This window comes from Caretta caretta, chromosome 1 (genome assembly GCF_965140235.1).
Source record: "Caretta caretta isolate rCarCar2 chromosome 1, rCarCar1.hap1, whole genome shotgun sequence".
Taxonomy (NCBI): Eukaryota; Metazoa; Chordata; order Testudines; family Cheloniidae; genus Caretta; species Caretta caretta.
In genome coordinates, this window is record NC_134206.1 from 163,346,969 (window position 1) to 163,374,052 (window position 27,084).

General features: G+C 43.7%; 1 protein-coding gene across 3 annotated transcripts in view; it reads right to left on the reverse strand.

Annotated features, from left to right (window-relative positions):
• Nucleotides 1-24,265, reverse strand: part of SIM2 (SIM bHLH transcription factor 2) — a 71,317-nt gene extending 47,052 nt beyond the window's left edge. Inside the window, exons 1-4 of one of the 3 annotated variants that reach the window (XM_075132837.1) lie at nt 24,094-24,265; nt 22,834-23,112; nt 11,254-11,336; nt 7,449-7,538 (exon numbers count right to left, since the gene is read on the reverse strand). In XM_075132837.1, the coding sequence (XP_074988938.1) occupies nt 7,449-7,538; nt 11,254-11,336; nt 22,834-23,008 (348 nt within the window). In that variant the 5' untranslated portion in view covers nt 23,009-23,112; nt 24,094-24,265. Of the gene's footprint in view, nt 1-7,448; nt 7,539-9,124; nt 9,195-11,253; nt 11,586-11,610; nt 12,013-22,833; nt 23,113-24,093 lie in introns of those variants that run through there. The other 2 variants (XM_075132836.1, XM_075132841.1) reach the window with 2 other exon arrangements.
• Nucleotides 24,266-27,084: the final 2,819 nt, after the last annotated feature.

The window sequence follows — 27,084 nt, forward strand, 5'->3', positions numbered from 1 at the left end:
TATTTGAAATGTAACAGCCAAGCCAACAAATTGATATATTTCCTGTTACTTTTTTTTTTCTCAGTAAATGCCCTCCAAAAATACAATCCAAACTCTTATTAGGACCAAGTCTACTGCCCATTTAATTCAGTGGAGCTATTCCCACTTATATCAATGAACGCTGGCTCCAGCATCTCCTGCCTCAAATAAATGTGCAGAATTAGAAAAAAAAAAAAAAGACCAGCTCAGCAGGAGTTTTATTTGTCCTTAATTTCCTCAATATAGCATATTCCTATTTCTCACTTGCTCTGAACCTCTGTTCACACATGGATGTGTTTCTGTCATAGTATTTGTCCCTTTCTGTATACCATGTACATAATAAATATAGTATAGAGGCTGGAAGCACCATTATAACTGGCATGTGCTGTATGTCCTTTTTGCTCATTTTATTTGGCACATGTAAAAACGCATCAACAAAAAGTCTCCAGATAGATGCAGTAATGGATTTAAGTAGAGAACCAATACTTTGAGCCTGTGTTTTAAATTAGTGTCAGGCTACCCAATTGTTCATTGTGGCCTGATGTGCACTGGGCCCCAAAGATCAGAGGCAGCTGAGAGGTGAAGTAATTTAACCTATTCTTCTGGGCCAATCCTACTGATTTGCTAAGATGTGTGAGTTGCCTTTTCTTTAGAATAAATGAAGTTGTCTAGCCCACAAAGCAATCTTTTCCCGAAAATGTCTCTCATAGTTCCGTTTTCTGCATTATTCATGGAATGTCTCTTCCCAGCACTATACAAACTAATTCTTTCTAGCCATCTATTCCCCACTGTTCCCTTCCACCTCTCCCTCCCCTACCCACCCCCACTTCCCAAAAAACAAAAACCCTGGTACACATTCAATATTCCAACCACATATTTTCACATTTCTTTAAACAGACAGCTTTCAGTTGCAGAAGGAAAACCAGAGATACCAAATTAACAATGTTAGCTCATATAAATCATTGCCCCTATGAGAAAAAAAGTGGGACCATTCCTTTTCAGGATTATAACAGGTGGGGACATCAACACCAGCTCAGTATATTTTGGCTTTGGTGGCTGGGGGAAGGATTGGACGTCCATAAGGATGACTCTTTGCAACTTGTGATTTTTTTTCACTCTTTGTAAAAGAAATAAAACAGGCAAAAGTGGCAGACTGATCCATAATATGTCTATGATTATAAACAGGGCTATGAGTTTCACAAAAACCCTAATACATCGTTTTTAAAGCATTGTGATTTGCATTGCTCTAAGCTCTCAAGAGAGCAGAACAAGCAAAAAATCTTATTGGAGAAAGACGGAGTTTGGGTGAATGTTCAAACCGAAATGTGGGAAGGGGGGGGGTCTATGGCCTTTCCTGTCCCTCTGAGCTTAACCCTCTGTCTGGCACCATCCCCTCTTAAAATAGCTTTTACCCTTCGCTCATCTGGATATTTCTGAAGAGCAGGTTTTTTGCCTATGAAATGAATCAGACTGTACCAAATGGAATGTAGTTATAAAAAAGTGTTCATAGGAAGAATACCCTCAGATCTCTCTTATCCCGTCCCCTATCTTTCCTCCACCTGCCCTGCAAAGCTAATTACAAACACTAATTAGGTTAATCCAAAAGACTTGCATATTTCATCGATTATAATCATAATCCTCACATGGGGACTAATCCTGCAAAACCTAACTCACGTGGGTAGCCCTTGCTCTTGCAAGTAATCCTATTGACTTAACTGGGACTACTCACCCAAGCAAGGACTAGTCACAGAAAGATTCTCAGAATTGGGCCCATGGTCACAGTTTTACATACACTGAGATTCAGATCACATAGCTTATTTCTTAAAGTTAACATAGCTAGCTTTCTTGAATCTACATATAGGGATAAATTCTATTCTGTTATGCATGTGCAACCCCAGTGAAATCAATGCAGTTCTACATATGTAAGTGACAGCAAAATTTGATCTGTTGATTGTTAAATAAATCTGAGAAACCTAAAACCATCTTCAAAAATCTAGGGCTAAATAATAGTCAAACAACCAAAATGTTTGTGCATAATTTTTGAACTGACCACTGTCTCCTGTTTTGCATATGTTATAGGTGCTTTTTAAACATGCGATAAAATACTAACAGCTTAAAAAATAAATTATATGGTTCAATCCATAAAACTTCTGCAGTCTCACACATGAGGCTTATTAAACCAGATCCTGGATGAAGCATTTTAATATTTTTAAATACCTACTTATTACCAGTTGTATTTGTTTCCTACTAAGAGCTTTTTTTATGTGTAACTCAGCTGTATATTTTCTTTCTGCCAAGAAATGATTCGTAATAAACAGAGGACTAAATAAATAGATACTGGGAGAAAGTAATAATTTATATTTTGCTACTGTTTTACTTTCATCCAGTAAGTATACTAAACTTTAGCAAGTTCAGATGTTTTTGGTTAAATATTTCAAGATTTATCAAAAATTAAATATAAGTTTGGCTCCCTTGTGGAATCAGAAAATTGCTGGAGTGCTAGCCCAGACTTTCAAAACTTCAAAATCTATTTTTCACAATAGTTTTCTTTGTTTCTGTTTTAAAAGGGTTTTCCCTGCAGTCTATAAGTCCCGTAAGCAGTAATGTGTATATGTGTGTGCATGTGCACATATACAAGTTGCACTTAAACTGTACAGCCCACATCATACCATCAATTTTTCATCTTAAGTCCTCACAGAATTCACTAAGGGATTCTGCTAGAGTTGATAGCACAGTATGGCGCTGTCTCTTAGATGTGCGAGTAAGTGCATGGCTATGCAGTGTGTATTTATAGAACTTTCCTCTTCAAAATGTTGTTATATGAATACAAGGATCAGGAAGTAAAATGATCATATGAACTTAAACGGTAATGGGTGATGCATTGTGCCAGCAGTTTTTAAGAAGAGCTTCACCGGGGAATTTGCCCCATTTATTATTCACGGAGTAAGGACACATAGGGTCAGATCCTCAGCTAGCGTAAATCAATGTAGCTCCACTGACTTTAATGGAGCTATGCTGATTTAAACCAGATGAGTGTCTGATCCTCAGTATTTACTATTCCTGTTTCAAAAACTGACATGGACTAAGATAGGACTTTTAAAAATTATTGCTTCTGATACTTGTGTGTAAATTGTGTCTAAAAAAACTGAATTAGTGGAAAAAATACAAGTTAAGAAAATATCTTTAATGTTGCTTATACATTTGTAAACATACTTAAATGTGTTGGCTCCCAAAAGCTTAATCAGAAGGTGTAAATGACTCACTGTTCTTTTTGCTGAAGCTATAATCAGGATTGATTGAAGGTACAGATTACTACAGCACATCTCCAAGAATATCTTGTAAAAAAAATGTTATGTATTTTTTTTTATTGATCATAATTAGCTGTTTCAACAAATTGCACCAACTGAAAATTGACTTGTAATCTAGTTTCATACTGGAAATGGTTCATAAAAAAGGCCTTTTTATAAACATTCTAAAAGATTATCTAAAATCATCATCATCACTCTGAGTGCCAGCCAAGACAAGCTGAGCCCAAACTCAGATATAAGAGCTCTTGTTGAAAATATAGTGTAGGATTATGACTTGGTGAGAGAAATTTGAAGAATTTGCTGCTATGGACCAATTCTGCTCCTATTGATGTCAATGGCAAAACTCCCAGAGACTTCAAGGGAAGCAGAAACAAGACCTCATTTAGGAAAGGATTTTTAAAAAATAAAATGCTGTGAAGCTTGTAGGAGCGACCTAGGTTTACAGTGTTTAAAAGTAAACAGTTCCTTGAAAAATCAAGAATGGAGAGAGATGGTGGGATGAGATTCCACAATAAGGCAAATTACTGCTGACAAGAAGATGGTTTTGTGTTTTTCTTTTAAAGAGAATAAAATAATGCGATGCATCATTCGGTATCCATCCAGTAACTTTATTTTATGACAGACAGACAGATAGAAAGAATTGCATACTGTGAAATTGTTGGGGTTGGCTACTAAATCTGAAGTGGTGTTTTTTAAAGCAATCACAGTTTTATACTCCCTTTATACTCACTGCCTCTAAGTCAGGGGTTCCCAAACTTGGTTTGCAGCTTGTTGCGGGTAGGCCCCTGGCAGGCCGCGAGATGCTTTGTTTACCTGAGCGTCCGCAGGTACGGCCCCTCGCAGCTCCCAGTGGCCACAGTTTGCCATTCCCAGCCAATGGGAGCTGCAGCAAGCAGCGCAGGCACAGACTGGGCCACTGCTTCCCACACCTCCCATTGCTGGGAACGGCGAACCTCGGACACTGGAAGCTGCGAGCAGCCATACCTGCGGATGCTCAGGTAAACAAACTGTCTCGCGGCCCCACCAGGGGCTTACCCTGAACAAGCCGCTAACCAAGTTTGGGAACCCCTGCTCTAAGTTCACATCTTCACATTCCCTTTGCTCTACAGCTTTCCTGAGAGTTCAAGGCAATACCCCACTTCTTACTACTGCAGGATATTCAAGAATTTTCTGGTTAATCTTGCTTCAGTAAACTTTATGGGCCAAATGCCCCAGTCCTTCCCCAAGAAAAACTCCCATGGACTTCAGTTAGAGTGCATAAAGATGTACTTAAAGACAGGGGTGAAATTCACTCTTGTGCATAAGGCCAGCATATATCCAATTTAAAGGTTTTAAACGACACTGAAGTGGTGCACAGGCCTCATGGTGATCCCAGGGATGAACTTCAGCACAGTTTCTTTGAATCTGACATATTCAACTTATTTTATTCTCCGATTGATTCTGTAGTTCTTTGATGTCACTGGGATATATATATTAGTCTACAGCAATGGGTGTTCCACCAACCATCGCTGAAGTGTTTCTTCATTCTCTTGTGTTTGTTTTGTTTTTAAGATTGTTTTCATATATATGAAATTTTCATATAATTTAGCAGAGTAACTAACACAGCCTCACACAGATGACAAACACAAGAGAATGAAGAAACACTTCAGTGATGGTTGGTGGAACACCCATAGCTGTAGAACAATTGTTTTGTGTAAGTGGATCCGTTTCAATAGCTATGGTTATGATGGATCTTTTTAATAGGTGGGTGGGTAAAGAGGCTTTGAGTAAGGGCTCTAAATGCAGAGTGGAAAATATCGCCTCTTATTTGGAAAATATTTCAGGAAAAGGCAATATTTAAAAGAAATTTAAATATATATGTAAAATTATGAAACAGCAAATATATGCAACTGCAGGCTTAATAAACAGAGGGCTTGAATTAAAAATTCTCCTTGTACGTATTTTAAAAGTTGGTAGAAAAAGGAAGTGCCCTCACTGAACCCTGCGTAGTGTGTCACAATGTGAAAATTACTTTTCTAACAGAGATTACAAAAAAATAGCCTGAGGGTTCCTTCCTGTTTATTGGGGGGATGTTTTCAGAGTAGTGATACCACACATTTGCTTTTTCATGCTTTCTAGAGTTGGTTTTCTAATTGCTTCAAACAGTTATAAAACTTACCCAAATAGTCTTCCATTCTTTTCAACATTAATCACCATTATGACTTAAAATACACATTTTAATCTCTATCACATAACTCTTACAGTCTTGGAATAGTTTTGCGATATCTCCTTCCCTCATTGACTCTTCAGATCTTAGTCGCAAACACAGCATACCTCCCTTACCTTTAGCTCTTCATTTCTCTCTGCTATTAATCATTTATCTGTTTTATCAATTCTGCACAGCATTTGGGATGCAGCTGCTATGGAAGACACTTTACAAAAAGGTTAGTTCCTTGTGAGGCTGATGCAGAGCCCAATGAATCAATGAGCACCTTTCCACTGGACTTCAGTGAGCTTTGGATCAGGTATTAAGTCCCCAAATGTGTAGAGTGTATTTTCAAACAAACTCATGGAAACCTGCATCTTACAATAAATACACTTCTAATTCTATTTGCTGTTGTATTTACTCTGAAAAGGTAAAAATTTAGAAGTGTCCTAAAAAACAAACAAAAACCTTTTACTTCTTGTGCAAAACAGTAGTAAACTGAGATTTACAAGTTCTATCACATGCATATAAAACACTTTACTGAAAAGATCACTGAACTGGAAAAAACTCAGGAAAAATGACTCTGAATCCCATCTACAAACTCATAAATCCCCCCCCAAAAAGCACATTTATGGTAAGACATCTTCCACATCAGATTTCCTCTTTCATAGATTCATAGACTATCAGGCCAGAAGGGACCATAATGATCATCTAGTCTCACCTCCTGCACACGGCAGGCCACAGAGCCACACCCACCCACTCCTGTAATAGACTCTATATTTTAATAATTCTCAGTATCACATACAATCCGAAACATATACACTGGAAATCTCTATTTTTTTTTTTCTTCTGAGATGTACAGCATTACCATGCAGACAGTAGCTTTGAGTTCCAGGCTCAAGCTCAGAACCTACCTCCAGTTTGCAAAAACATTTATCAACCTTATTAAAGGTAATAAGATGGGGTGGGCAAACTTTTTGGCCCGAGGGCCACATCAGGAAATAGAAATTGTATGGTGGGCCATGAATGCTCTCAAAATTGAGGTGGGGGTGCAGGCTCTGGGGTGGGGCTGGAGATGAGGAGTTTGGGGTGTAAGAGGGTGCTCTGGGCTGAGATCAAGGAGTTCAGAGGGCAGGAGGGGGATCAGGGCTGGGGCAGGGGTAGGGAAAGGGGTGCAGGTTCCGGCTGGGGTTGCGGGCTCTAGGGTGGGGCTGGGGATGAGAAGTTTGGAGAGCAGAAGAGTGCTCCAGGCTGGATCAAGGGGTTTGGAAAGTGGGAGGGGGATCAGGGCTGGGCCAGGGGGTTGGGGAGTGGGGAGAGGCTACAGGGGTGCAGGCTCCAAGCAGCGCTTACCTCAAGCTGCTCCTGGAAGCAGTGGCATGTCCCTTCTTTGTGGCATGTGGAGGAGCGGCCAGGCAGCTCTGCACGCTGCACCATCCGCAGGCACCACCCCTGAAGCTCCCACTGGAGAACATAGGGGCCAGAGTGGGGTCATGCCACAGCTTCTGGGAGCCGCATAGTGCAGCCCCTGACACTGTGCCCCTGCTGAAGCGCGGCCAAGCCACCTGGGGCGGCCCCCGACCCAGTGCCCCGGCTGGAGCACCAGAGCAGGGCCCGACCCAGCGCCCTGAGCCGCGTGGTGCACCTCATGGGCTGGCTTAAAACAGCTTGCGGGCTGGATCCGGCCTGCGGGCTGTAGTTTGCCCACCCCTGTAATAGGAAGTAAAATTTAATCAACAAGAAAAGATACAAGGTAAGATAATCACATTGCCGCTGTAAGTAAATGGCTTTACTTAAATAAAACAAAACTTAAGCATCAGAACAAAATTAAAGCTTAAGACCTCACTGCAAAAAACTTAAATCTAGTACATTTACCAAGATATTACTACTGCAATCCAACATCAGTATTTAACAGATGGGCAGAAAGTTACTCCTACCTGGGATAAACCGAGATGAACAGATGCAGTTTCAGAGATATACATTATTTTGCCATCAGATGCTACCACAAAAACAAATCCATCCAATGTCTGTAAGAAATAAATATTTTGGATAAAAATCTCACAGTTTAATTGATAATTTAGAATAAAGTTTTTAAAGTGTTCCCCCTCCCAAGAAGAAATATATTACTAAAAAGAAATATTTAACTTATACTATCACTGTGAAGAATATTAATCACACACAAATTTGTGAAATCTACTTCATTATCCCCTTACAGAAATTATGCTGCACTTTAAGTTAACATTCTCCTATTAACTTGGCTTACTATAGTATTTAGTACAAACCCTGAATTATGAAGTACTTAAGGGAAAATCCAATGCAATACAGGCCATTTTTATGATGTAATGGCAGAATTGAGCAATGTTTTAAATTTCTTCTACTATATTTTTATTTATGCTTGTGTGGACAGAGAATTGTCTTCTTCATAGCTATTTGGCATTTGCCAGGGATGAAAAAGCCCATGACAGTTTCAGAAAGAAAGAAGCCATAAGGGAAACTTCATTGGACTGAAAGTGAAACATTGTAGTCATTCATCACTTGTAGTCATTCATCACTAACATTGCAACCTTATAATCTTAACTAATGATAACATTTAATGCAAACTTGGGGCCTGATCCTGCTAATCCTTACTCACATGAGGTCTAACTTGGAAGTAATGATTACTCATGTGAGTAAAGATTTAGAAGATTTAATTATCCCATAAAGAAAAGATTGATAGGATAGAAATTAAAACTGTACAAAGATGGCCGGGATTTTCTAATGATTTTGGTTGCCTCAATTTTGAGGTGCTTTATATTATATTTTAATAAGGGCTTGATTTTTCAGAAGGCCAGTACTTAGGAAAATCAGAAATATCTAAAATCACTAATCACTTTTGAACTTCCTGGCCAAATACCTGTACACAAGTAGATCACTGAAAAATAAACATGTATTTTTGGAAGGGGAAAACTAACTTCTAAAGTACAGAGATAAAACAACTGCCTTGTCTACCTACTAATTCATATTTTAGGATACTGAACCAGGAGAAAAGCTATAAAATCCTGTAAAAGTGGTGCATACAATGTGGCCCTAATAAAAAATATTCCAAATTATTCTCTGGCCTACTAACTATTTTTACAGCATATAATTGAAACCAGATTACTTTTTAGCTTTACTCTTTTTATCCCCCTTCAACATAAACAAAACTTTGTAGATGTATTAAAATGGGAAAGAAATCACTGCATCCTTAAATAAAAATGTCACTTTAAACATTCTTTGTCAACTTTCAATTGCTGTTCCCAATCGTATAGTAAAAGTTGTGTCCATTCTTCCATTAGAATTATTGTTAGGGGTTTCCAACTCAGCTAGAACAATTTTAGCTTAGAGTTGAAATTTGGCAAACAAAATTTCACCCAAGGTGCTATTCTTAAAAAAAAGTTGACAGTAACTGTGTTGATTTAATACAATTTTTGAGCATTTATAATTTAGAAGTAAAATCCATTTTATACAGCAGTTATAGGTAATTAGCACATAATATTGCCTAACTGCTTTTGAGACTAAACAAATGTAAAATAACTAAGAGATTAAGTAGCTACTGTACAAGCAAAGGCTTTCATAAAGATTTTTATGTACCTACACACAAATTTTCAAGATAGACCAATGGCTCCAAACCAACGGCTCCAAACCAACGTATCAACTAAACTTATCTGAAATAAAATTCAAAGTGCTTATTTAATGAGCTAGATGAGAACATCTCCAGGAGAGCAATCACCAAATCTTGCCTAAATATATTTATTAGGGCTGTCAAGCTATTAAAAATATTAATCACGATTAATCACGCTGTTAATAATAGAATACCATTTATTTAAATATTTTGGGCTTTTATTACATTTTCAAATATTTGCACTGTAAAAAAACAAAAGAAATAGTATTATTCAATTCAATACAAGTACTAATACAAGTACTTATATTTATTTTATTAAAATATATAATAATATTTGAATATTGAAATAAAATTCAAAGTGCTTATTTAATGAGCTAGATGAGAACATCTCCAGGAGAGCAATCACCAAATCTTGCCTAAATATATTTATTAGGGCTGTCAAGCTATTAAAAATATTAATCACGATTAATCACGCTGTTAATAATAGAATACCATTTATTTAAATATTTTGGGCTTTTATTACATTTTCAAATATTTGCACTGTAAAAAAACAAAAGAAATAGTATTATTCAATTCAATACAAGTACTAATACAAGTACTAATATTTATTTTATTAAAATCAATAATGTGTTTCAAACCCTTTCATGAAAGATAGTTTTCTCTTTTTAAACAAAGGAGTAAACCAATTTTAAGTTGGCTTTAAATAATAAGGGTATTGTGACCAAAAAAAAAAAATCCACTCTTCGTGCCATTTCAAATCTAATCTGAATCTACATCTTTTCTAACTGATCCATGCTTTTTGCTCTTCCTTTGTTAATACTGATTATTCACCTTAGCTGCTTTACCTAGCGCACCACATCTTTTGGGGTTCAATCTTAAAAGCTATTCCAACTGCTCCCAGGGCCTGATTCCATACCCCTTGAAACTAAGGGGCTTTTACCATTAATGTCCATGTTCCTATAACTGTAGTTTATAATCTAAAAGCTTCAGGTTTTCATTATGTTATTATTCACCTCACTGTATCTTATCTTCAAAACAGTGGGAATGAAAGACAAGAGTGAGCTACAATCCACTGCACTAGAAGTTGTCCGCTTCAACTCTAGTCATATGAATTGTATCAATGTTGCCTACTTCTTAGGCTACTCTGATACAAACTGGAAAAACAATAAGGAGAATTAATACAATAGCATGGAAAATAGAGTGACAAATTTTCTGAATGCACCTTTAAAATCCCACAGCTTAACAGACACAAATGCCAGTGGACTACGTTAGGAATGAGGTTCTGAAAGAGTTTCCAATACTTAGGGATCCCAGGCTGAGTTTCTCTTTTGATTTAATCACTACCCCAGTGTACACTTAAAAACAGCTATGTGACTAAATATTAACCTTCCTCAATAAAACTGACCATTAAATAATTACAATTTATTATGTCTTTAAAGTGGGAGGGAGAGTCCGCCCTCCATTAAGGTTACAAACATAAAACTCCCTTTGGGTGCCCCAGCCCAACTATTGCTCCCTAAATTCTCTGCTGCATGGGGACATCCACATGGGGAGCAGAAGAATTTCAGGGCAGATCAACAGGATTTGGAACAACTGTATTTTCAGGTGCTAACTAAATAGGAGATCTAATCCAGATGTTCACCTCCTGCTGCAGGAGCCATGCGCTCTTTTAAGGTTTTCCCTATTGAGCAATCTGTGGAGAACTATGATCTCCCATTTACAAAAACACCCTGACTGGATTGTTGATAGTAAATACAATCCACATTGCAATTCACCAGGGGCCGTTTGTAGTACCAAAAGAGATTCCTTAGTGTGTGTGCAGGGTGGGAGGATTTATTTGTAATTGTTGGACTAGGCTTACCAGGCAAACCGTTCTTATTAATGTAGGCTGTTGGTACTGCTAAAATCAAAGAACGAAAATTAAAAGGACTGGCTTCCCCCTGAACAGCTGAAAGAAAATCGTGGCTCTAAGTTGTGTTAACAGAATGACCTCACAAAGGCTGCATGTAACAACTAGGCTGGGAGGGCGATAGGGAGGATTACACACAGAGTCACAAAAAATCCCAATGCAGCGTGTAAAACTCGAATAAAGCATCTTCTACCTGAAGCAAATGAGATCCCAGCTCTTTAGCCACATTATCCAAGGGCCCTATTCTGCTCGGCTGCCCCCAGGCGTCGCCCAAACCTGGAAAAGAAGCGACAGGTCAGTTAGAAACTCGGGGATGGGCATGAGCCTCCGGGGCCGCGCGTGTCCCCGGCTCCCTTGGCTGCGGGGCTGGCCGGGCCGCAGGACGCTAACACCAGGGCACGTCTCCCCGCGAGGGCGTAGGTGGGCTTTTCTGTCGGCGAATCAGCGCCAGGACATTGGGGTTCAGGCTCGGGGCGAGCTGAGCCTGCTGGGGGGGGGGGGGCGCTCCTGCGCCTTAAAATGCCATTTTAGTTCCAGTCGCGCCAGGTACCCTGCCCGCGGCCCGTCCTAGCCAGGGCCCAGCTGCGCCCGGGGACGGACAGTCGCCGCGGGCCCACCGCTGTCAAACCCGGGAGCTGCCGCGCAGCCCGTGTCTCCCCACGCGACTCAAGTGCGCCTGGGCTGGAAGGTAACGCGGGGCCCGACCCGGCAGAAAGCCCCTGACCTGCAGCGGGGCGGGGGGGAGGGGGGGCTGCAGGGCTGAGCCCTGCGTTACTCTGCTCTGCGACTGATGGCCAATGCACTGGGTGGGTAATGCGCCCAGGCAGACAAGCGCCCGGCTCCTCGTTATGTGCACAAGCCCCACGTCCTCGCCCTCGGCCAGATCGTCCCGTGCTCCAAGGGGGCTGTAACCGCTCCCCCATCGAAGCTGGAGCCCCTCAGGGCGGGCCGCCGCCGCTCGGGGAAGCCGCAGGGGGACGGGGTGTCACTGGCGCACACGCGGCTGCCCCAGGCCGCAGCCCGGGCGGGCAGTGTGACTGAGCCGCGCGGCCCCGGAGCCGCTTTCCCGCCGAGGCCGCTGCGCCCGCCCCGCCCCGGAGGCGCCGGCTGCAAGGCGGGCGGTGGCTGTAAAGACAGTGGGAAATGGCTGCTTCGGGGGCCGAAGCTGCTGAGCGCCTCTTAACCCGCAGCAGTGACCTACGGGGCTTGACGAGGCTGAGCAAAGGGCCGGGCCGAGCAACCCCGCGGCAGGGGCCCGCAGCAGCCTCTGCTCAGCCTCGCTGCCCCTAGGGGCCCGGCCAAGCCCCCGGCTTCGGGGCCACCCAGGCGGCTCTGCAAAGCGAAGGGCCTCGCTGCGGCCCGCGCTCGCCGGAGGGGCCTGCGTGTGTTTCTTCCGCCATTTTATTTACGATGCGCCCAGACATTTATTTTATTCCCCGGCGCGAACAATAACAGGGCTGTCTGGCGAGGCGCGGCGGCCAATGGCCGCTTATCTCCCTCTGCAGCGGACCCCGAGGGCGGCGCTAGAGAGCAGGTGCAAAGACACGCCCCGAGCCGGGGCAGGAGAAGTGGCTGACGCTGTCCGGAGTCACTCAGTCACTGCGGCCAAGTGCCCCCCCGCCCCACAGCCCCGGCAGACGCTGCAGGCAGCCCCACTGCCCCTGCCGCCTTGCCTGGCCATGCTGCTCGCACAAGCTAAGGTGAATTCACGACGTCGCCTCTCTGTAGCCGCTGGCCCCGCTCCACACACAACCACTTGCAGGGGACACTCGTATGTCAGGACTGCTACGGGCTGGGGCCGGGCCACCTCTGTTGCACTGAAGGAGACACATGGGGCCCTCGAATCAGATAGTGCTGTCGGGGCCCCTGCTCTCAGCGCGGCCTCCTCTTCTCTCCCCTCCCCTCCTCCGGGCAATTATTTGTCACTGTCTGTTGCTAAAGGCTGAGCAGGGAATGGCCTGGGTTTCCATTTGCTTTGCCTGACTGGCTGCAGGTGAAGCAGGCAGAGGCCTGGGCCAAACCCCAAGTCAAGGGGAGGCTCAGGACAGACAAGGAAGGGAATGGAGGGAAGGGAGAGGGTGAGAAGGTCAGGATAAACCTAAAAAGTTGTGAGGCAGTTGTTGTGCTGGTGTTACTGACCAATATTATCTCATTGTTTCCTCGTGCTACCCCACCTCATACTTCGATTGTGAGCTCTTTGGGGAAGGGGCTGTCTTTTTGATCTGGGTTTGTGCAGCGCCCAGCACAATGGGTCTTGGCCCCTGACTAGGGCTCCTAGACCCTACTAATACAAGTGAAGACCAATATTAATAAACAATGGTTCAAGACATGACTGTGCTTATTCCACTTCCACCACTACCACTGACCTTCCTATAACTCAGTCATCCTTCTGCTACTCCTGTGCTAAGGAGCCATATCAATAATTCAGTGTATCCAGTCAGTCCAAGAGGTATGTCTTCTTTGAACATCCACATTAGCCATCGGAGTTGCCTGAGTGTATGCGTCAGTAAACTGAATGGCAGAAGACTTTTACCTTGAAAGGCTGTTTTTGCTTTGGGGTATCTGTCTATATTTTGATACATTTCCCTATAGTGTGAAAATGCATTTTTTAATAAATAGAGCTTCCATTCATCTGCTGCTTTCCTCTATATCAAAGCACTTTACAGACGTTTACAAATTCCACTGCTACATAAAGTATTCCCATCTTTCTCTGCTAAAATGCAACCTTCTCTTGAGTGGAAAGTATCTGCTGTTTAAAGGAGCACAGAAACATGAATTTTCCTTGGCAAGATGATACTAAATTAAAGCGTTAGTAGTTATCTTATTGCTATACAGACTGCCCTTTTTAATAGTGTAAATGATAAAGTCACCTTGAGCCAATCAAACGAATTCACTCATAACGTTACAGATACATTTTTAAAAAACTACTCATGGCTAAGCGGTCTCCTGACTAACTGAAGTACAAAGCAGGTTTGTTCCTTAAGCCAGTCATAGAGAGGATTTTATAATGGTGTGTGAACAACTGTCACTCCAATATAGCAATGCCTAGCGGTGTATTTGATTGTGTCCTTTGGTATTACAGTTACAGTTTTAGCAATGTCATGTCAGTATTTCCATTATTTTTAGCGGAGCCTTCTAGCGCAGACTCACTATTAACATAAAATCTCTCTCCAGCAGTTTTTTTTCTTTTCGAAATTTAAAATCGGTTTCGCCATTAAAAAATTATATCGAATTTGAATACATTTAGTGGATTCGTTAATATTTTTCCTTGTTTTAAAGTCATTTAATCAGTCGATAAAATATTATTTTCAAAGGTGGGAATAAAGCGAATACAACCTGAAATTCTGAAAAAGGGACCGCTGCACATGAACGGCTCTTCCTAGAGGCGTGCAGATGGGTTTGTAGGTGAGTGGTGCATATGGAGGCAATAAACTCAAAGGAGCTATTCCTGTCTAACCAGTAAACACTGTACATTTCACTCACTAGGCAGGACCTAGCCAAAGGAGTTGCTGGTACAAAGTAAGCATTCTGTAAATTGCTGAAATGCAATGTGTGATTACTTAATAGACCTGAATGGTTCCAAATGACGAGCTTGTAGACTGGTTTTAAAGGAATATTCTATAGCGCAGTTCTCACGGAGTCATTTTTAAGGAAGCTTTTAAGATGTATATTGCATATTTACCTGTGAGAAAGCTGAGCAGCTGGAGGATTTTTTTTTCTGGCAAATATTTAACATTTTTAACAACAATCAAGGGGTGGCAAATTGTTCCCCATTCGATTTTAAATTTATGGGATTACCTCTATCAATTAAGGTCAGACATTTATCTAGAGCGAGAGAGGTTCACAAAGCCAAGAAATTCCAATCCAGACTGAATTCCAGAGCCGGACATTTCTGTGCCACAAACTGAACCCGAAAGTAGTCTGTTATCCAATACAGGAAGCAAATGGTGAAGCAGACTGTCACAGAGAAAATATCTAGCTTTTTTTTTTTAACTAAGCTGTATTGCCTTTGTCCTGGAGGTTTGAGTTCTGACTTGCTTCTCCAAAGCTCCTTTATACAGGCCACACAGCCATGTTGCGGACAAGTGGCATCATCTCTTTATAAATGTTAACTAGAGGGCTCTCTTCACTTTCTCATGATCTTAATCGTGGTTCTCCTGCATTCTTTTCTCATTTTAATCGACGTGTGCTGGGAATGCAGTGTGATGGAGTGTCCCTCCAGTACCTAGCACATTGGAGCTTCAATTTTTGTTGGGTCTTTGCCCGCTACTACCCCAAGACAAATATAAGTAACAACTGGCGGTTCTATTTGTCTCCCACGCATTGAAGATTTTCTTTAGCCGGGGCGCCTGGACAACTGACAGTTCTACGGTGACTGTTTTCGATGGGGAGGTAAAAAAATCACATGGCAGGACACTTGAAAGTAGAACGAACCTCATAGAGAAACTCCACGGCGTCTGATTCTCATTTTAAAATGCTCCCTCCCTTTTATTACTAAATATGGACACGATTCTCTCCCTTAATCTGACATCTCAAACTTTGTCAGGACATTTTAATATTCACATTTCTCAGTCTTCAGAGGAAAAAAATGGGTTAAATTGTAACAAAATCTGGAAGCATTTTACGTAAAGAAAAGGTTAAACAAAAAAAACCAGTAGCTTTTCTGTTTGGAAATCTGCTAAAAGAATTACTTATCAGTAAAGTAGTCCATAAGTATCAGATTGCCCTGTAATTTGGAGTGTTTCCTTTGTGTCTCCACCGTTTTGTGCTCTCACTCCCCTTTAGTGCACGATCCTGCGCGTTATTCAATAGCCTTAATTTAAAGGAACCTGGGTCAACTACAAACATTGGGATTTCATTGCTCCCTCTCCGGGGGGAATTTCACTGGCTGTTGGGCATCCTCCCCTGGCCTTGCAAACAGCTTATGAAGGAGAAAGGCACGTTGCAATTATACAGGAGGCAGGAGAGCGGCAAACCAGCCCACACCATCCGACTGCAAGAGACAAAAAAGGAGGTGCCCCCCCCAGCTTCCTTTCCCCCTGCATTGGAGATGCTGATGGTGACCCTAATAATTCAGCTGTGAGGTTTCTTGTGATCACACACATACTCCAACAGAGAGACAGGACCTAGCCCGATCCCGCAGTTCTCACGGGAAAAATTCTCACTGAAGCTATTGTGGCACTTGGGACCCATCCCTGAAGTCAATGGTAAAGTCCCTTTGATTTTTGGGGGGCAAGACCGGGCCTAGACCCACACCGACCCTATTCTCGACTCTGGAACACGGGAAATAGCTGCAGGTGCGCTGATCAAATCGGGTTGGGAATCGGTACACGCGGGTTTGGAGACGCATTTCTCACCTCTGCAAACTAGCGTTGCTCCAAGTCATAGCAACTCCCAGGGCTCTGAAATTTCAGCAGTTGTGTCGCCTCCTGCTGAAATACTGTCTGCACACTCACCTTAACTCTACCGGGGGGGGGGGGGTTTGCACTAATGGAGTAGGGGGAAACTATCTTGACTTTCTGGCACATAAATTATCACGACTCTTGACAGAATTAGATCGACCGCGTCCTTCAATAGCTCGATCACTCTTAGCTGTGTTAAGTTTGTTGTGTTTTGGAGGTGGCTAGGACCTGGCCGAGTAAGAGGAAAGGATACAGGCCTTTGTCTAGGACTAGCAGACTCCTGTTCAAGTAGTGGATTGGAACTCTAAGTATATATGGCAAATTATTTTAGATCTATTAAATATGTATTAAGAGATCCACTTGTTTTCTAGCTGTATTTTTAAGTCAGGTATCAGAAATATTAGTGCGGTCGGGGTTAAGATTTCTTGAGAAAAAAATGTTAAAAAACCCAGCCCAAACCGACTGTTTTGTTGGAGCCAACAAACTTATACCACAGACTCAAACCCGCTCCAAATCACAAACAAGAGCGAGAGAAAAACCTTCCTGTAATGACAGTATTTAGACGCATTTAGTGTGGCGAGATATTTGAAAGTCTCACTCACAACAAGGGCAAAACAGACAAACCACAGTTCATAATTATCATCTGCGGACGATCGTGCCATCCAGATTTGCTCTAGGAGGAAACTGAAATGCGTCCTGCCGCTGATGTGAAAAGTCCAGCTGCTAAGAAATGATGGAGGAGATTATTAAAATCCCTGGATTATTCTAATCTGCTCCCGATTCCCATATCTTTCTTGCAAGCAGCCCATATACCTGTGACTGCTTCCCAGTTATGAATGCCTCCAACATTCCAGTGATCTTTAAATGCCACCGATTTACATTTAGAGCAAGCCTCAAAGGAAGCCCTAATGCCGTCTGTTATTTTAATAAACCCTTTAAGACCATCTACTACTATTAAAATAGGCACACACGGCTTCATGAATGGCTCACTCTCAGCAGTGTTTGTAGCCTTTAAAGCGAATGTTAAACGTCGCAGATGTACAGAAAAATACTGAGTTGAAACAGTTGCAATTCAACCCGCGTTATATTCCTGGCTCTATTTTAAATACACTGAGGACAAGAAAATATGTATATGCCCTTTAAAGAATTATTAAAATGTCTTTTCATAGGAGTAAGCAATAGGTCCCAGATTTTACTGTTAAGACATGATGCCAAGCACAGAAATAAAAGAAAAATTCACACTATCTCCCAGGCTTTTGTTTTGTTTTTCGGTAGTGGTAGGAATAGCATACGCTACATTTTTGAGTCACTTATTAAGCAGCTCATTCCTTTTGGTTTAATCATTAATAAATCCGCAGTGTTAAAGCTAGTTCTTGAAAATGCGTGGAGTCACAATTTAACCTCAGCGCCATAACCTGGTGGATGGGATAATTTCAACTCAACAATAGGTTCCCCCCCCCACCTCCCCCCACACACTTCTATTTGTTCATTTGTGGAAAAACGTATTGACAGCCAAGCACCAAAAATATCTCCTAGTGTATTTTTGTTCTGCAGTAATAAATGGTTTGGCAAAGTATCAAAACGCGACAGAGGATGACGTTACAGAGCTTGGGTGTAGGGATATACGCTATGTTTCTGTCTCCTGGATTTTAATTCAGAATTTGAAGGTCAGAGCAAATCCACACGGAAAAAAGATACCATACTGAAGCACGAAATTATACCCTACAAGACTAGCACTTTGGGAGAATAAAAGAGGTTTAATGAATGTAACTCTCCTTTCACGCTCACTTCGGTGGGCCTGTTCCGGATCCTCCCGCGGGGCGTTCTGTGAGCCCAGACTAAACTGTCCATCTTCTAAACATACAGTAACTGGTTGGATGGGAACTCGGATTGCCTCAAGCCCCAAAGCCTAGGGGAGCGTAGGGATGCCCCACAACCGCGGACACCTTTTAAAAATGTATTAAAAGTTGTCTACGCTATGTGCCAGGGCGTTCTTAAACCGTTAGCTACCGAGGCTTTTAAAACCCCACCCTTTTCCTGGCCTACTCAGCAAGTTTCATAGCTGGACAATAATTTCTGATCAAATGTAGTAGAAATTCGATGGTTTAGCAGCTAGGTTGCAGACTTCTGACGTCTCTTCCCCTCACGCCTCCCCTCCCCTCCCCCAGTTTAAAGAAACAAAACTGGTTCCGTGTTGTCACGAAGATGATCATTCAGTCCTAAAAGTGGATGTTTACACACATCGGAAAGTGGTGTAGTGCACTTTCCCTCTTGTATTTACAACGTAATTATATATCTCAACATAGGTTATTCTAGATTTGATTCACCTTTTAGAAATTTTGGCACAATAAAAGGAAGCTGGTTTCTAGCCAGGACATATTCCTCTGGGCCAAATTCTGTTCCCATTGATGTGAACAGCAAATTCCCATGGACTTTGATGGGATGCGGATTTGGCCCTAAAGGTATCTTGGTTGTCTGTCAAGCGCGGATGAAAAAAATCACATCAAGTACAGTTTGTAGCCATGTGTCTAATATTTATGTCTCGGAGACACATGATCTCTGATGGGCACACTGAGTCACTAGACATCTGCAAAACCTTGAAGTAATTTTCTGTTACAAGAGAGTTTAAAATACTGACTGCAGACACATCATCTATTCCTCTCAAAAAACCAAGATCTCAGCAAAATATTGAATAGCAGAAAATATGCATGATGGCGCTTTCGGAGATCAACAAATGATAGCTCTCCAGGCTCTGTTTCACTTTGGGGAACTGATCCCAGACTGCACTTGTCTGTAACGCTAACTCTAAAAAGAAGGTATTTCTATTCTGCTGACTAAGGCCACTAAATAATGCTATTTGGGAAAATATCAGGGAGAGAGGGAGAAGTTCATTATAATTTCCTATATAAAAAACAAATTCAGAAACATCAGCTCTTTCCTGAGGAAAGATACCCAACTATGAAGGGAGTTATTGATAGTGAAAGGAATTATGTCCCAACCACTTCCCCGCAAGTGTCTGGCAGAGCGTAGCTCCCAGCTTGAAACTTTCCAAAGTTGAACCAATTTATTAATGGACATGGCTGAAATAATTTAGTTATCACTTTCCAACAGCTCTCCCCCTATGAGTTTAAAAAATATATTCAGAAACACAGGAGTAAATTATTCACTTCGTCTTTCATATACTATTCTCAGTGTTCATGGTTTTCATTATAATTATGCAGTATTTATGGCAAAAGAATACGTTTGTCATATGTATTTTTAAAATTACTCATAAGCATATGGGGAGTGCTGAAGCACACCGTCATTTGGTCTGAAGAGAATTTACACATAAGACACTGCCATCCTAGGTATATAAACTCGCAAGGCTTTCATCCTCTGGTTTTTAAGTGTTCTTAAAAAGTGAACTGCAGTTCGTTGACACAGTTTGTTCAACAGGAGAGTTTTGTCTGGGAAACCTGTAATATGACCCTGTCCAGAGAAATCTCAACATATGTATTTCTAAATATGTAATTTAGTTATTTTTGGGGGGGGAAAGATGCGATCGAAAATTGGGAAACCCTCCCGAAATTACTACAAGATATTTCTTAATCGGGACTTTTATAATGACTTAAATTTGCGAAAGTCATTAGCAATATACCAAAGCACTGGGATGTTTTAGTACTATTAGAACGGTAAATGTCTTTATTTTATATGTTTGATAGAACCCTTTCGTTTAAACAAAATTATTGATTTTAGGTAACACTAAGTAATCATTGCTCATAATTATTGACGTAGCTGATAAAGCGTTTCTCGTTTTTCATTTGTAACCCTTTCATAAGCTCCTTAGAAACTGAGATGAATAACAGACTTTTCATTCTGGAATGCTAATTGTTCCTCTCCTCCCCCATCATCTGTCCAGACAGGCCAAACAAATCACAAAGGAGGAGATTTGGGTTTATTTAACCACCTAGAGAATCTTATCCAGCATTTAATTTCATTTCTCTCATCCAGTTTAGTGGTCATACAACATGACATATTACAAACGGCCCCACACAATGTATGTCAATTGGCCACTTCCGCTCAGTGAAAGAAACATTTGAAGTGTGTACTTGTTTGGAAGGGGTGTGGGGGGGGGGGTTTGGTATTTTTTGGATTAAGTGTTTGGTTTAAAAAAATCTGAGGGGAAAATCTCAAATTTTATGTCCATTGCTTGCTCTCCCTTTAAAGGACACGGTGTTCAAGGTTGAGTCGAGCAGACTGGGGTCTCCACACACGCGAGAGCCAAAGGGCCAGATTTGGATCCCTTTATCCCAGCTGAATAGGCCCGCGTATCCCCATGAAGCCAATGGCGCCCGCTCTGGAGGAAGGCGCTGCTCAGTGGGAGTAGGGGACCATAACTGCTTCGGACTCCGATCTTTGCCCAGATCTCTCATTTCGCAGCAGATTTTCAATTTCATTGAAAAAGGCCGCGCGTCCTACAGCCCCGGCTCAAGCAAAGACTCCCTTGGCGAAAAAGTCCTACTGGAGATTTGGTCCGAGCCAGGGTCCTCCCCGGCTCTTGCAGGAGCGGGGCACGATCATTAACAACCAAAGATGAAATCTTTAACCTGCCGCTCATTTACAAAAGAGGGTTTATTAGTCTACTTACGGATGCGAATTTTTATGACACTTTTTTTACAGCTAATTTCGCTGCCAGCCCCGTGCTGTGCCGAATAATTCCAACGTTTAAAGGGTTTGGCGTGGGTGCAAAAGACGAGGGCGAGGCTAGAAATGCTGAGCTCTGTGCTGGGCGCTGGATCCCTGCAGGCAGGTGGACTGGGCAGCGTTTATACAGCTCGGTAAATGCTGCGTTTTCAGAAACAAACACCCGCCGGGGACACCTCCCCCCAGGAGAATGAAAACAATTTCCCATGCAATTAGTAACGGCGGGGGGAGGGGGGAGGTCTTCTAGCAGATGTCCCAGCGCTATGTAACTAATTATATCACCCTGCTGACAAGTGGACTCCAGACCAATGCACCATGCCAGGGGTTTATTCGCGCCGGGCCACCTAACGCAACCAGTTCTATGTATCCGTTCGGGACGCGCTGACATTTCGCTGCTGCTGTTTGTTTGGGGTTGAGAGCACATCCCAGGCTGCTGCACGAAGTACGTTGAAGAACAGAGAGAGGCGAAATCAAAATAATCTCGGAGAGGGGACCAAGCTTTAAAGCTGTTAGCACAATGCGCGCGCTGCAATTGAGCAGACAATGTGTGTGGCGGAACGGAAACTAAGCCCCAAGTCATGTCCTGTGTGCTCAATGTTACGTCTCGCTCTTATGGTAGCAATTTTTATACACTCTGCGCCTGTTGGAGGTGATGTTTGGTTTGTTTGTTTTTTTAAGTCACACCTGCAAGTTTATTGATGTTCATTATATTATATTTATATTATTCATACATATTTGAAATAGGTTCCCTTGTTGTGGTGTCCCTTTTGTTAGATTTATTCTCAGATATCTGTGCCCCTCTCACGGGAGTTCTCTGTCCCTACCTCTTGCAAGTGAGTTTCATGTGAATTTGTGCTCTCCTATTTTCCACATGACCCACCCCCAACTCTGCTCCAATGTGAGCGAGTGAAGACAAAACACCAACTTGTCCCTAGTGTTATCCAAAGGTATTCTTGGTTCTAGGCCTCACCAATGAAGTGCCTGACCTGCTAGTTGTAGGCTGGATCCCCTCCCCCCATTCTGCCTAGGTCTGATCTCTACACTTTCTATTATCGCGTCCTAAATTAGGACAATCATTTAAGCAGATCTAACCTCGCCTCCCCCCCCCCCCCCCCACACACACAGGGAAAGAAAGAAAACAAAATCACAGAATGTACCACGCACAGATCTTGCTTTGTGTTTAGTCAGCTGCCTGGCACCATTTCTCCAAGATCTGAGCAGCCTCATCGCCCGGGGTTGGAGCTCTGCTTCTTTCCCTCCTCCCGGTTCTGTCGGGCTCAGCGCCGCACAACGCGACCTACAAATATTCCCGTTCCAAACTCTGGGGTATTATTTAAGCTTTAAAATAAGCCTGATTAATACGACTGAACCCGTGGCGACTGGCCCCCTGCCTGCTTAGCGCCTTGGGCACAGGTCACAATCGGAAATACAATTCACAGAGACGGCCTGGGGTGTGCGTGGGGAGGGGTGGCTATGTCTAAACAGTCAAGGACAGACAGCCACCGTTTCAACTGCTGTCGCGGCTCATTCAGCCCCCCTTGCACCCTCGAAACGCAGACGGTCGTAACTGCTAAGAGACGGCACCCAATGTGTGCTGTCCCGTCCCCCCGCCGCCCCGCAAAGCCCCTGCCTTAGGCTCCTGCCCTGCGAGAAGCAGCAGGTGCCCCGGAAGCAGCCGAGGGATTTACCTTCTGGGAAGACCGCTCGCATTTTCAGGTAGCTGGTGGTGAGGCGGATGATGGAGGCCTTGTCCAGCTGGGAGGTGATAGCTGAAGGCAGGGGCAGCAACTTGGCCAGTTCGTAGAATTCTCCATTTTCTTTTTCCCTTCTAGTCTTCGCAGCATTCTTGGACTTTTCCTTCATCGCGGCTCTTGCACGGCAATGAGGAGGGTGACACTGGCATATTAGACCCGATCCTTCCGGACTGCTGCGAGCATGGACTTTGACTGTACCGTTAATACTATTTTCTTCGTAAAAAACAGAACAAAAATCAACGCATCAGAAGGGCGAGAGTGGGAAACCACCTCTGTGCCACAAGCCGCAGCAGGTCAGGAGAATGCAGTTCTGGGCTGACTCTGCAATGCAAATGTCTCGCACTTGGAAAGTAGAGACTGAAAGATCTACATGAACCAGGACCGTGGCTGCAGCTGGAAATGGATCTTCTCGTTCACAGAGAGCATATCCCCCCCTTTTTTTTTCTTTGTTTAGCGAATGATTTCCTGCTCTATGCAATTCTCCCCCCTCCGAAAAACAAAGCCTTCAAGCAACTGCTCAGCAGAAAATAATTGTGCTAGACAGTCTGCAATTTTTTTAAAAAAGGTGGTTGTCCTCTAATGAACTAGTGCAAAGGGATCTGGTCCCAGAGCCCAAGGCGCAGAGGAGAAGACAAGCTGGAAAGGCAGCCCAGGCATAAAATGAAAGTCAAAGCCGGTGAGGAGGGATTGCTCTAAAACCACAGGCTCGCTTTTCCTTCTAGGAGAGCGACCGCTTGTCTTGTAACCAGTGTTGGAGAAATATGCTTTCACAGTACACGTGTGTCTCAAACTGTGTGTATTTTAGACCACTAGTGCAGAACTTGCCTTCAATTCTGCCTAGCACAAGCCCCGTTCACCTCTCATCTGAGATTTGGGGAATAGGGTCTGCAGCAGCCAAGCTGATTTCGCTGCTCCAGCCCGTGTTCTAAATCCGGTTCTCCTAAACAGTTACATTAAAGGATCCATTTTCCTCCAGGCCAGCGCCACTTCAGGGCAGTCAGTACCCAAACAAGTCCAAGTGCTGGCCAAGGCAATTCGTTAAAAAAAGGCTTTTATATTATAAAGAGAGATTTTTATTATTTGACACGTATTGAAAAAATAAAAAGCCGATGCGAAGCGAGAGCTAGTTCACGCTGACATGCGACGAGAGCGAGGACTCTACCTTACAGGAGAAATAAGGGTTTGCTATTTCACCTTCCAGGAGCTGACAGCCGCATTCTCCAAGCGCACCGCACAGCAGCGATCGGAGGCAAATTCCCCACTCTCCCAAAGCCTAACTTCGGTGCTGCTCCCACGCACCGAAACACTAAGGTCTTCCTCCTCCTTCTCCTCCGCCTCCTCTTTTCCAGGAATAGCCAGCGGCTCTGGAGTGGCACCTTCAGTTAATTCTTTGGTGAAGGCTGGAGCAAGCGAGGAGCGCCGCGAGAGGGGAGGGGATAAATGTGCCCCGTGACGTGTCCGCCGGTGCAGCAGCGCCTTCGGCAGGACCCACGGACAGAGGCGCAAGGGAAGGACCGCAATTAGCGCTTGCAATGGAAGGGGGAGGTGGACTGGAGGGGGTGTGGTTGTACTTGGAACAGTCTCCGGCTGGTGCTCCGGACCTCACAAACTCAGCCCATATTACACACCCGCATCTACAGCCAGACACAGAGAGACACACATTTCTGCGGTGATCTGGCATTGTGAACGTATTATAAATAGCGCGGTTCAAAATAAGGTGGTGGGAGATACGTGCTAATATCCGAGACTTTGAGCTACACGACAACGCGATAGCCCAGGAGGCTGGGAGAGCAAGTGGTTGAAAGGACCTATACATAGAGCGGGGGCTGGGCTAGAGTCTCTCTCATCTCACACACCATCCAAACCTCTTCTCCTGCCGTTGCTGAACGCTCCGGGTCCGTAGGTTGCGGGTGCACGCACACACACACACACACGCACACACGCACACACGAGACTATGTACCCACACGCGAATGTAGTTTCATTAGCCAAGCGCGCAAGGATTCGGGGAATCGCAAACACTCTTTGCACGCAGTCAGTATCAAAGGAGGCCCGGGCCTGACGCTGGGCGCCGAGAGATCTCTGCTGATGGTCCCGGACACTTCTTTGGTCATTAGAGTGGAAAGTATTTGCAGCTAACATCGTGGAACCATGGGCCCAAAACCTGCGCTCAAGCAGAGCGCCCAGGATGAGTCCAATGGGATGCAGGATCAGGCCCTGGGGGAGGAGTGGGTTAGGTTATAGTGCACATCTGGCACCTATAGATCAGTGTCTCACACAGCTGCAGCCAAAGTACTCAAGACTTTCCTTTCGGGATTTGTAATCCATCGACATGAATCTGTGTGGCTGGCGATCAAACAACCAGTCATGGGGGAATGGATGAGGACTGAGAGCAGCAGCTCACCGGGGCGCTTTCTTTCGCTCAAGAAGGTAAAACAAAAGAAACAAACAACAAAAAACCAAACACACACCAGCAAGCAAAAAGAAAGGGGGAGAAATCCGGGAGTCACAAATCCGCTTGGCAAGCTAGGCAGGAGTTTAGTGATGCCCATTCAGACCATCCATAGCCCTAGGAGCCGGGGGCGGCATGGACGGGCACTACACGTGCACGCTCAGCGTGAGGCAGGTACACACGCACACAGTGTGGGATTGTCACCGCTCGCCTGTTTGATTTCTCCAGCAGCGGCTGTGCCCACCTCTCCTTTGTTCTGTATTAAGCAGAAAAAACACCAGTGTTCCGGGAGGAAAAGTCCTGCCCTGGTCGCGCTGCCTTTTTGATCCCCTGATATATCATGCTTAGAGTCCTGGGGGCTCTAGTCTCCCACCTTCCTCCCCCCAGGGCAGCTGCTGCACCCCCATCTCTTCCCCAGACCTCAGCAGCGTGGCAGTGTTCATCATTCACACGCTAGGGACTCCAATATGATTCAACTGAGGTTTCCATATCCTAAAACAAGAGCAGGAGCGAGGGCTCTCTCAGGTCCCCTCTTCCCTCCTGAGAGTCCCAAGAAAGTCTACTGGATTCACATCATTTCTAAGCCTTTCCCAAATTCGGTACCTTAAGCCCAGTTCTCCTGATCCTGCGAGTTGCCGGAAACCCTCAGCCTCTCCTGACTTGTGAGCTGAGGTCGACCCCAAGCACATGTATGGATAAATCTGTACACTGTGAACACGGGTCGCTACCAACAAAACTGACCAGCCATTGCTCTATTGTAAACTTCGCAGTCGCTTCTTGGGTGGCTGTTACAGCCAGTTATTATTTTTAAAGAACGGTGGTATGTCTCCCCTCCCTCGGGACAAGGTCTCAGTTAAACTTCAGGGCATCGAAAAGGAAGTGTGTTGCACTGTACTCAGAACCTCAACTTCTGCTATGTGAGAGTCTGTCCCTTTGTCAGTGCAGGATTGTTCCTTGTGAAGTTGAATCCCGTCCTATGTTAAGCCCTGGACTTCCAGCCACGTCCACTGGAAGAATTTTCCACAATCTAGCAGGCTACATATTTTAGCCTGTCTAATGGCACTCGGTTGAAATATGCTGCTCTTTTATTAACATTATTTGAATTTTCAGTCCAGCATACACGTGTGTGACACCCCCACATAAAAATTCAGCTATAGAAAGTCAAAAGATGTCTTCCTGGAATATCTGACTTGTATTACCACCAAAACCCCGGAAGGACGTTAAAGTGAAGTAGGAGTGACCCCCCGAATGCCTAGATCCAGATGTATTGCTTCTATGCTTTTGGGTAGCCTCTGAGGAGTCACCCTGGAAAGTGATTTAAGAGGCAAGTACTGAGGAACAAACGCGAGAGAAAGCGGTTGGGGCAGGGAGAACTGCTGAAGATTTCCCCAAAGTACAACAACAAAGTGAACAGCACCTAACTCACCCGCCCCCCACCCCCAGCCACACCGGGAGGAAAAACACACTGTTACTAACAAGGGCAAGCTCCTTGCATTAACTGCACGTCGCTTTAAACCTAGCGATAATACCCTTCTTCGTTCATATTGTTTTGCAAGGAGGGAAGGACAAAAGTCAGCCGCGACAAAAGACAGCGGATCTCTGTGTGTGTCGCTACAACATCTGGTCAATTTCCCGTCTCAAATGCCCACAGCTGGTTTCCCTGCACTTTACCTGCTTCTGCGGAAATGTATTCCATTAGAGATCATAGATCCGGAAGAGATAATGCAGCAACGC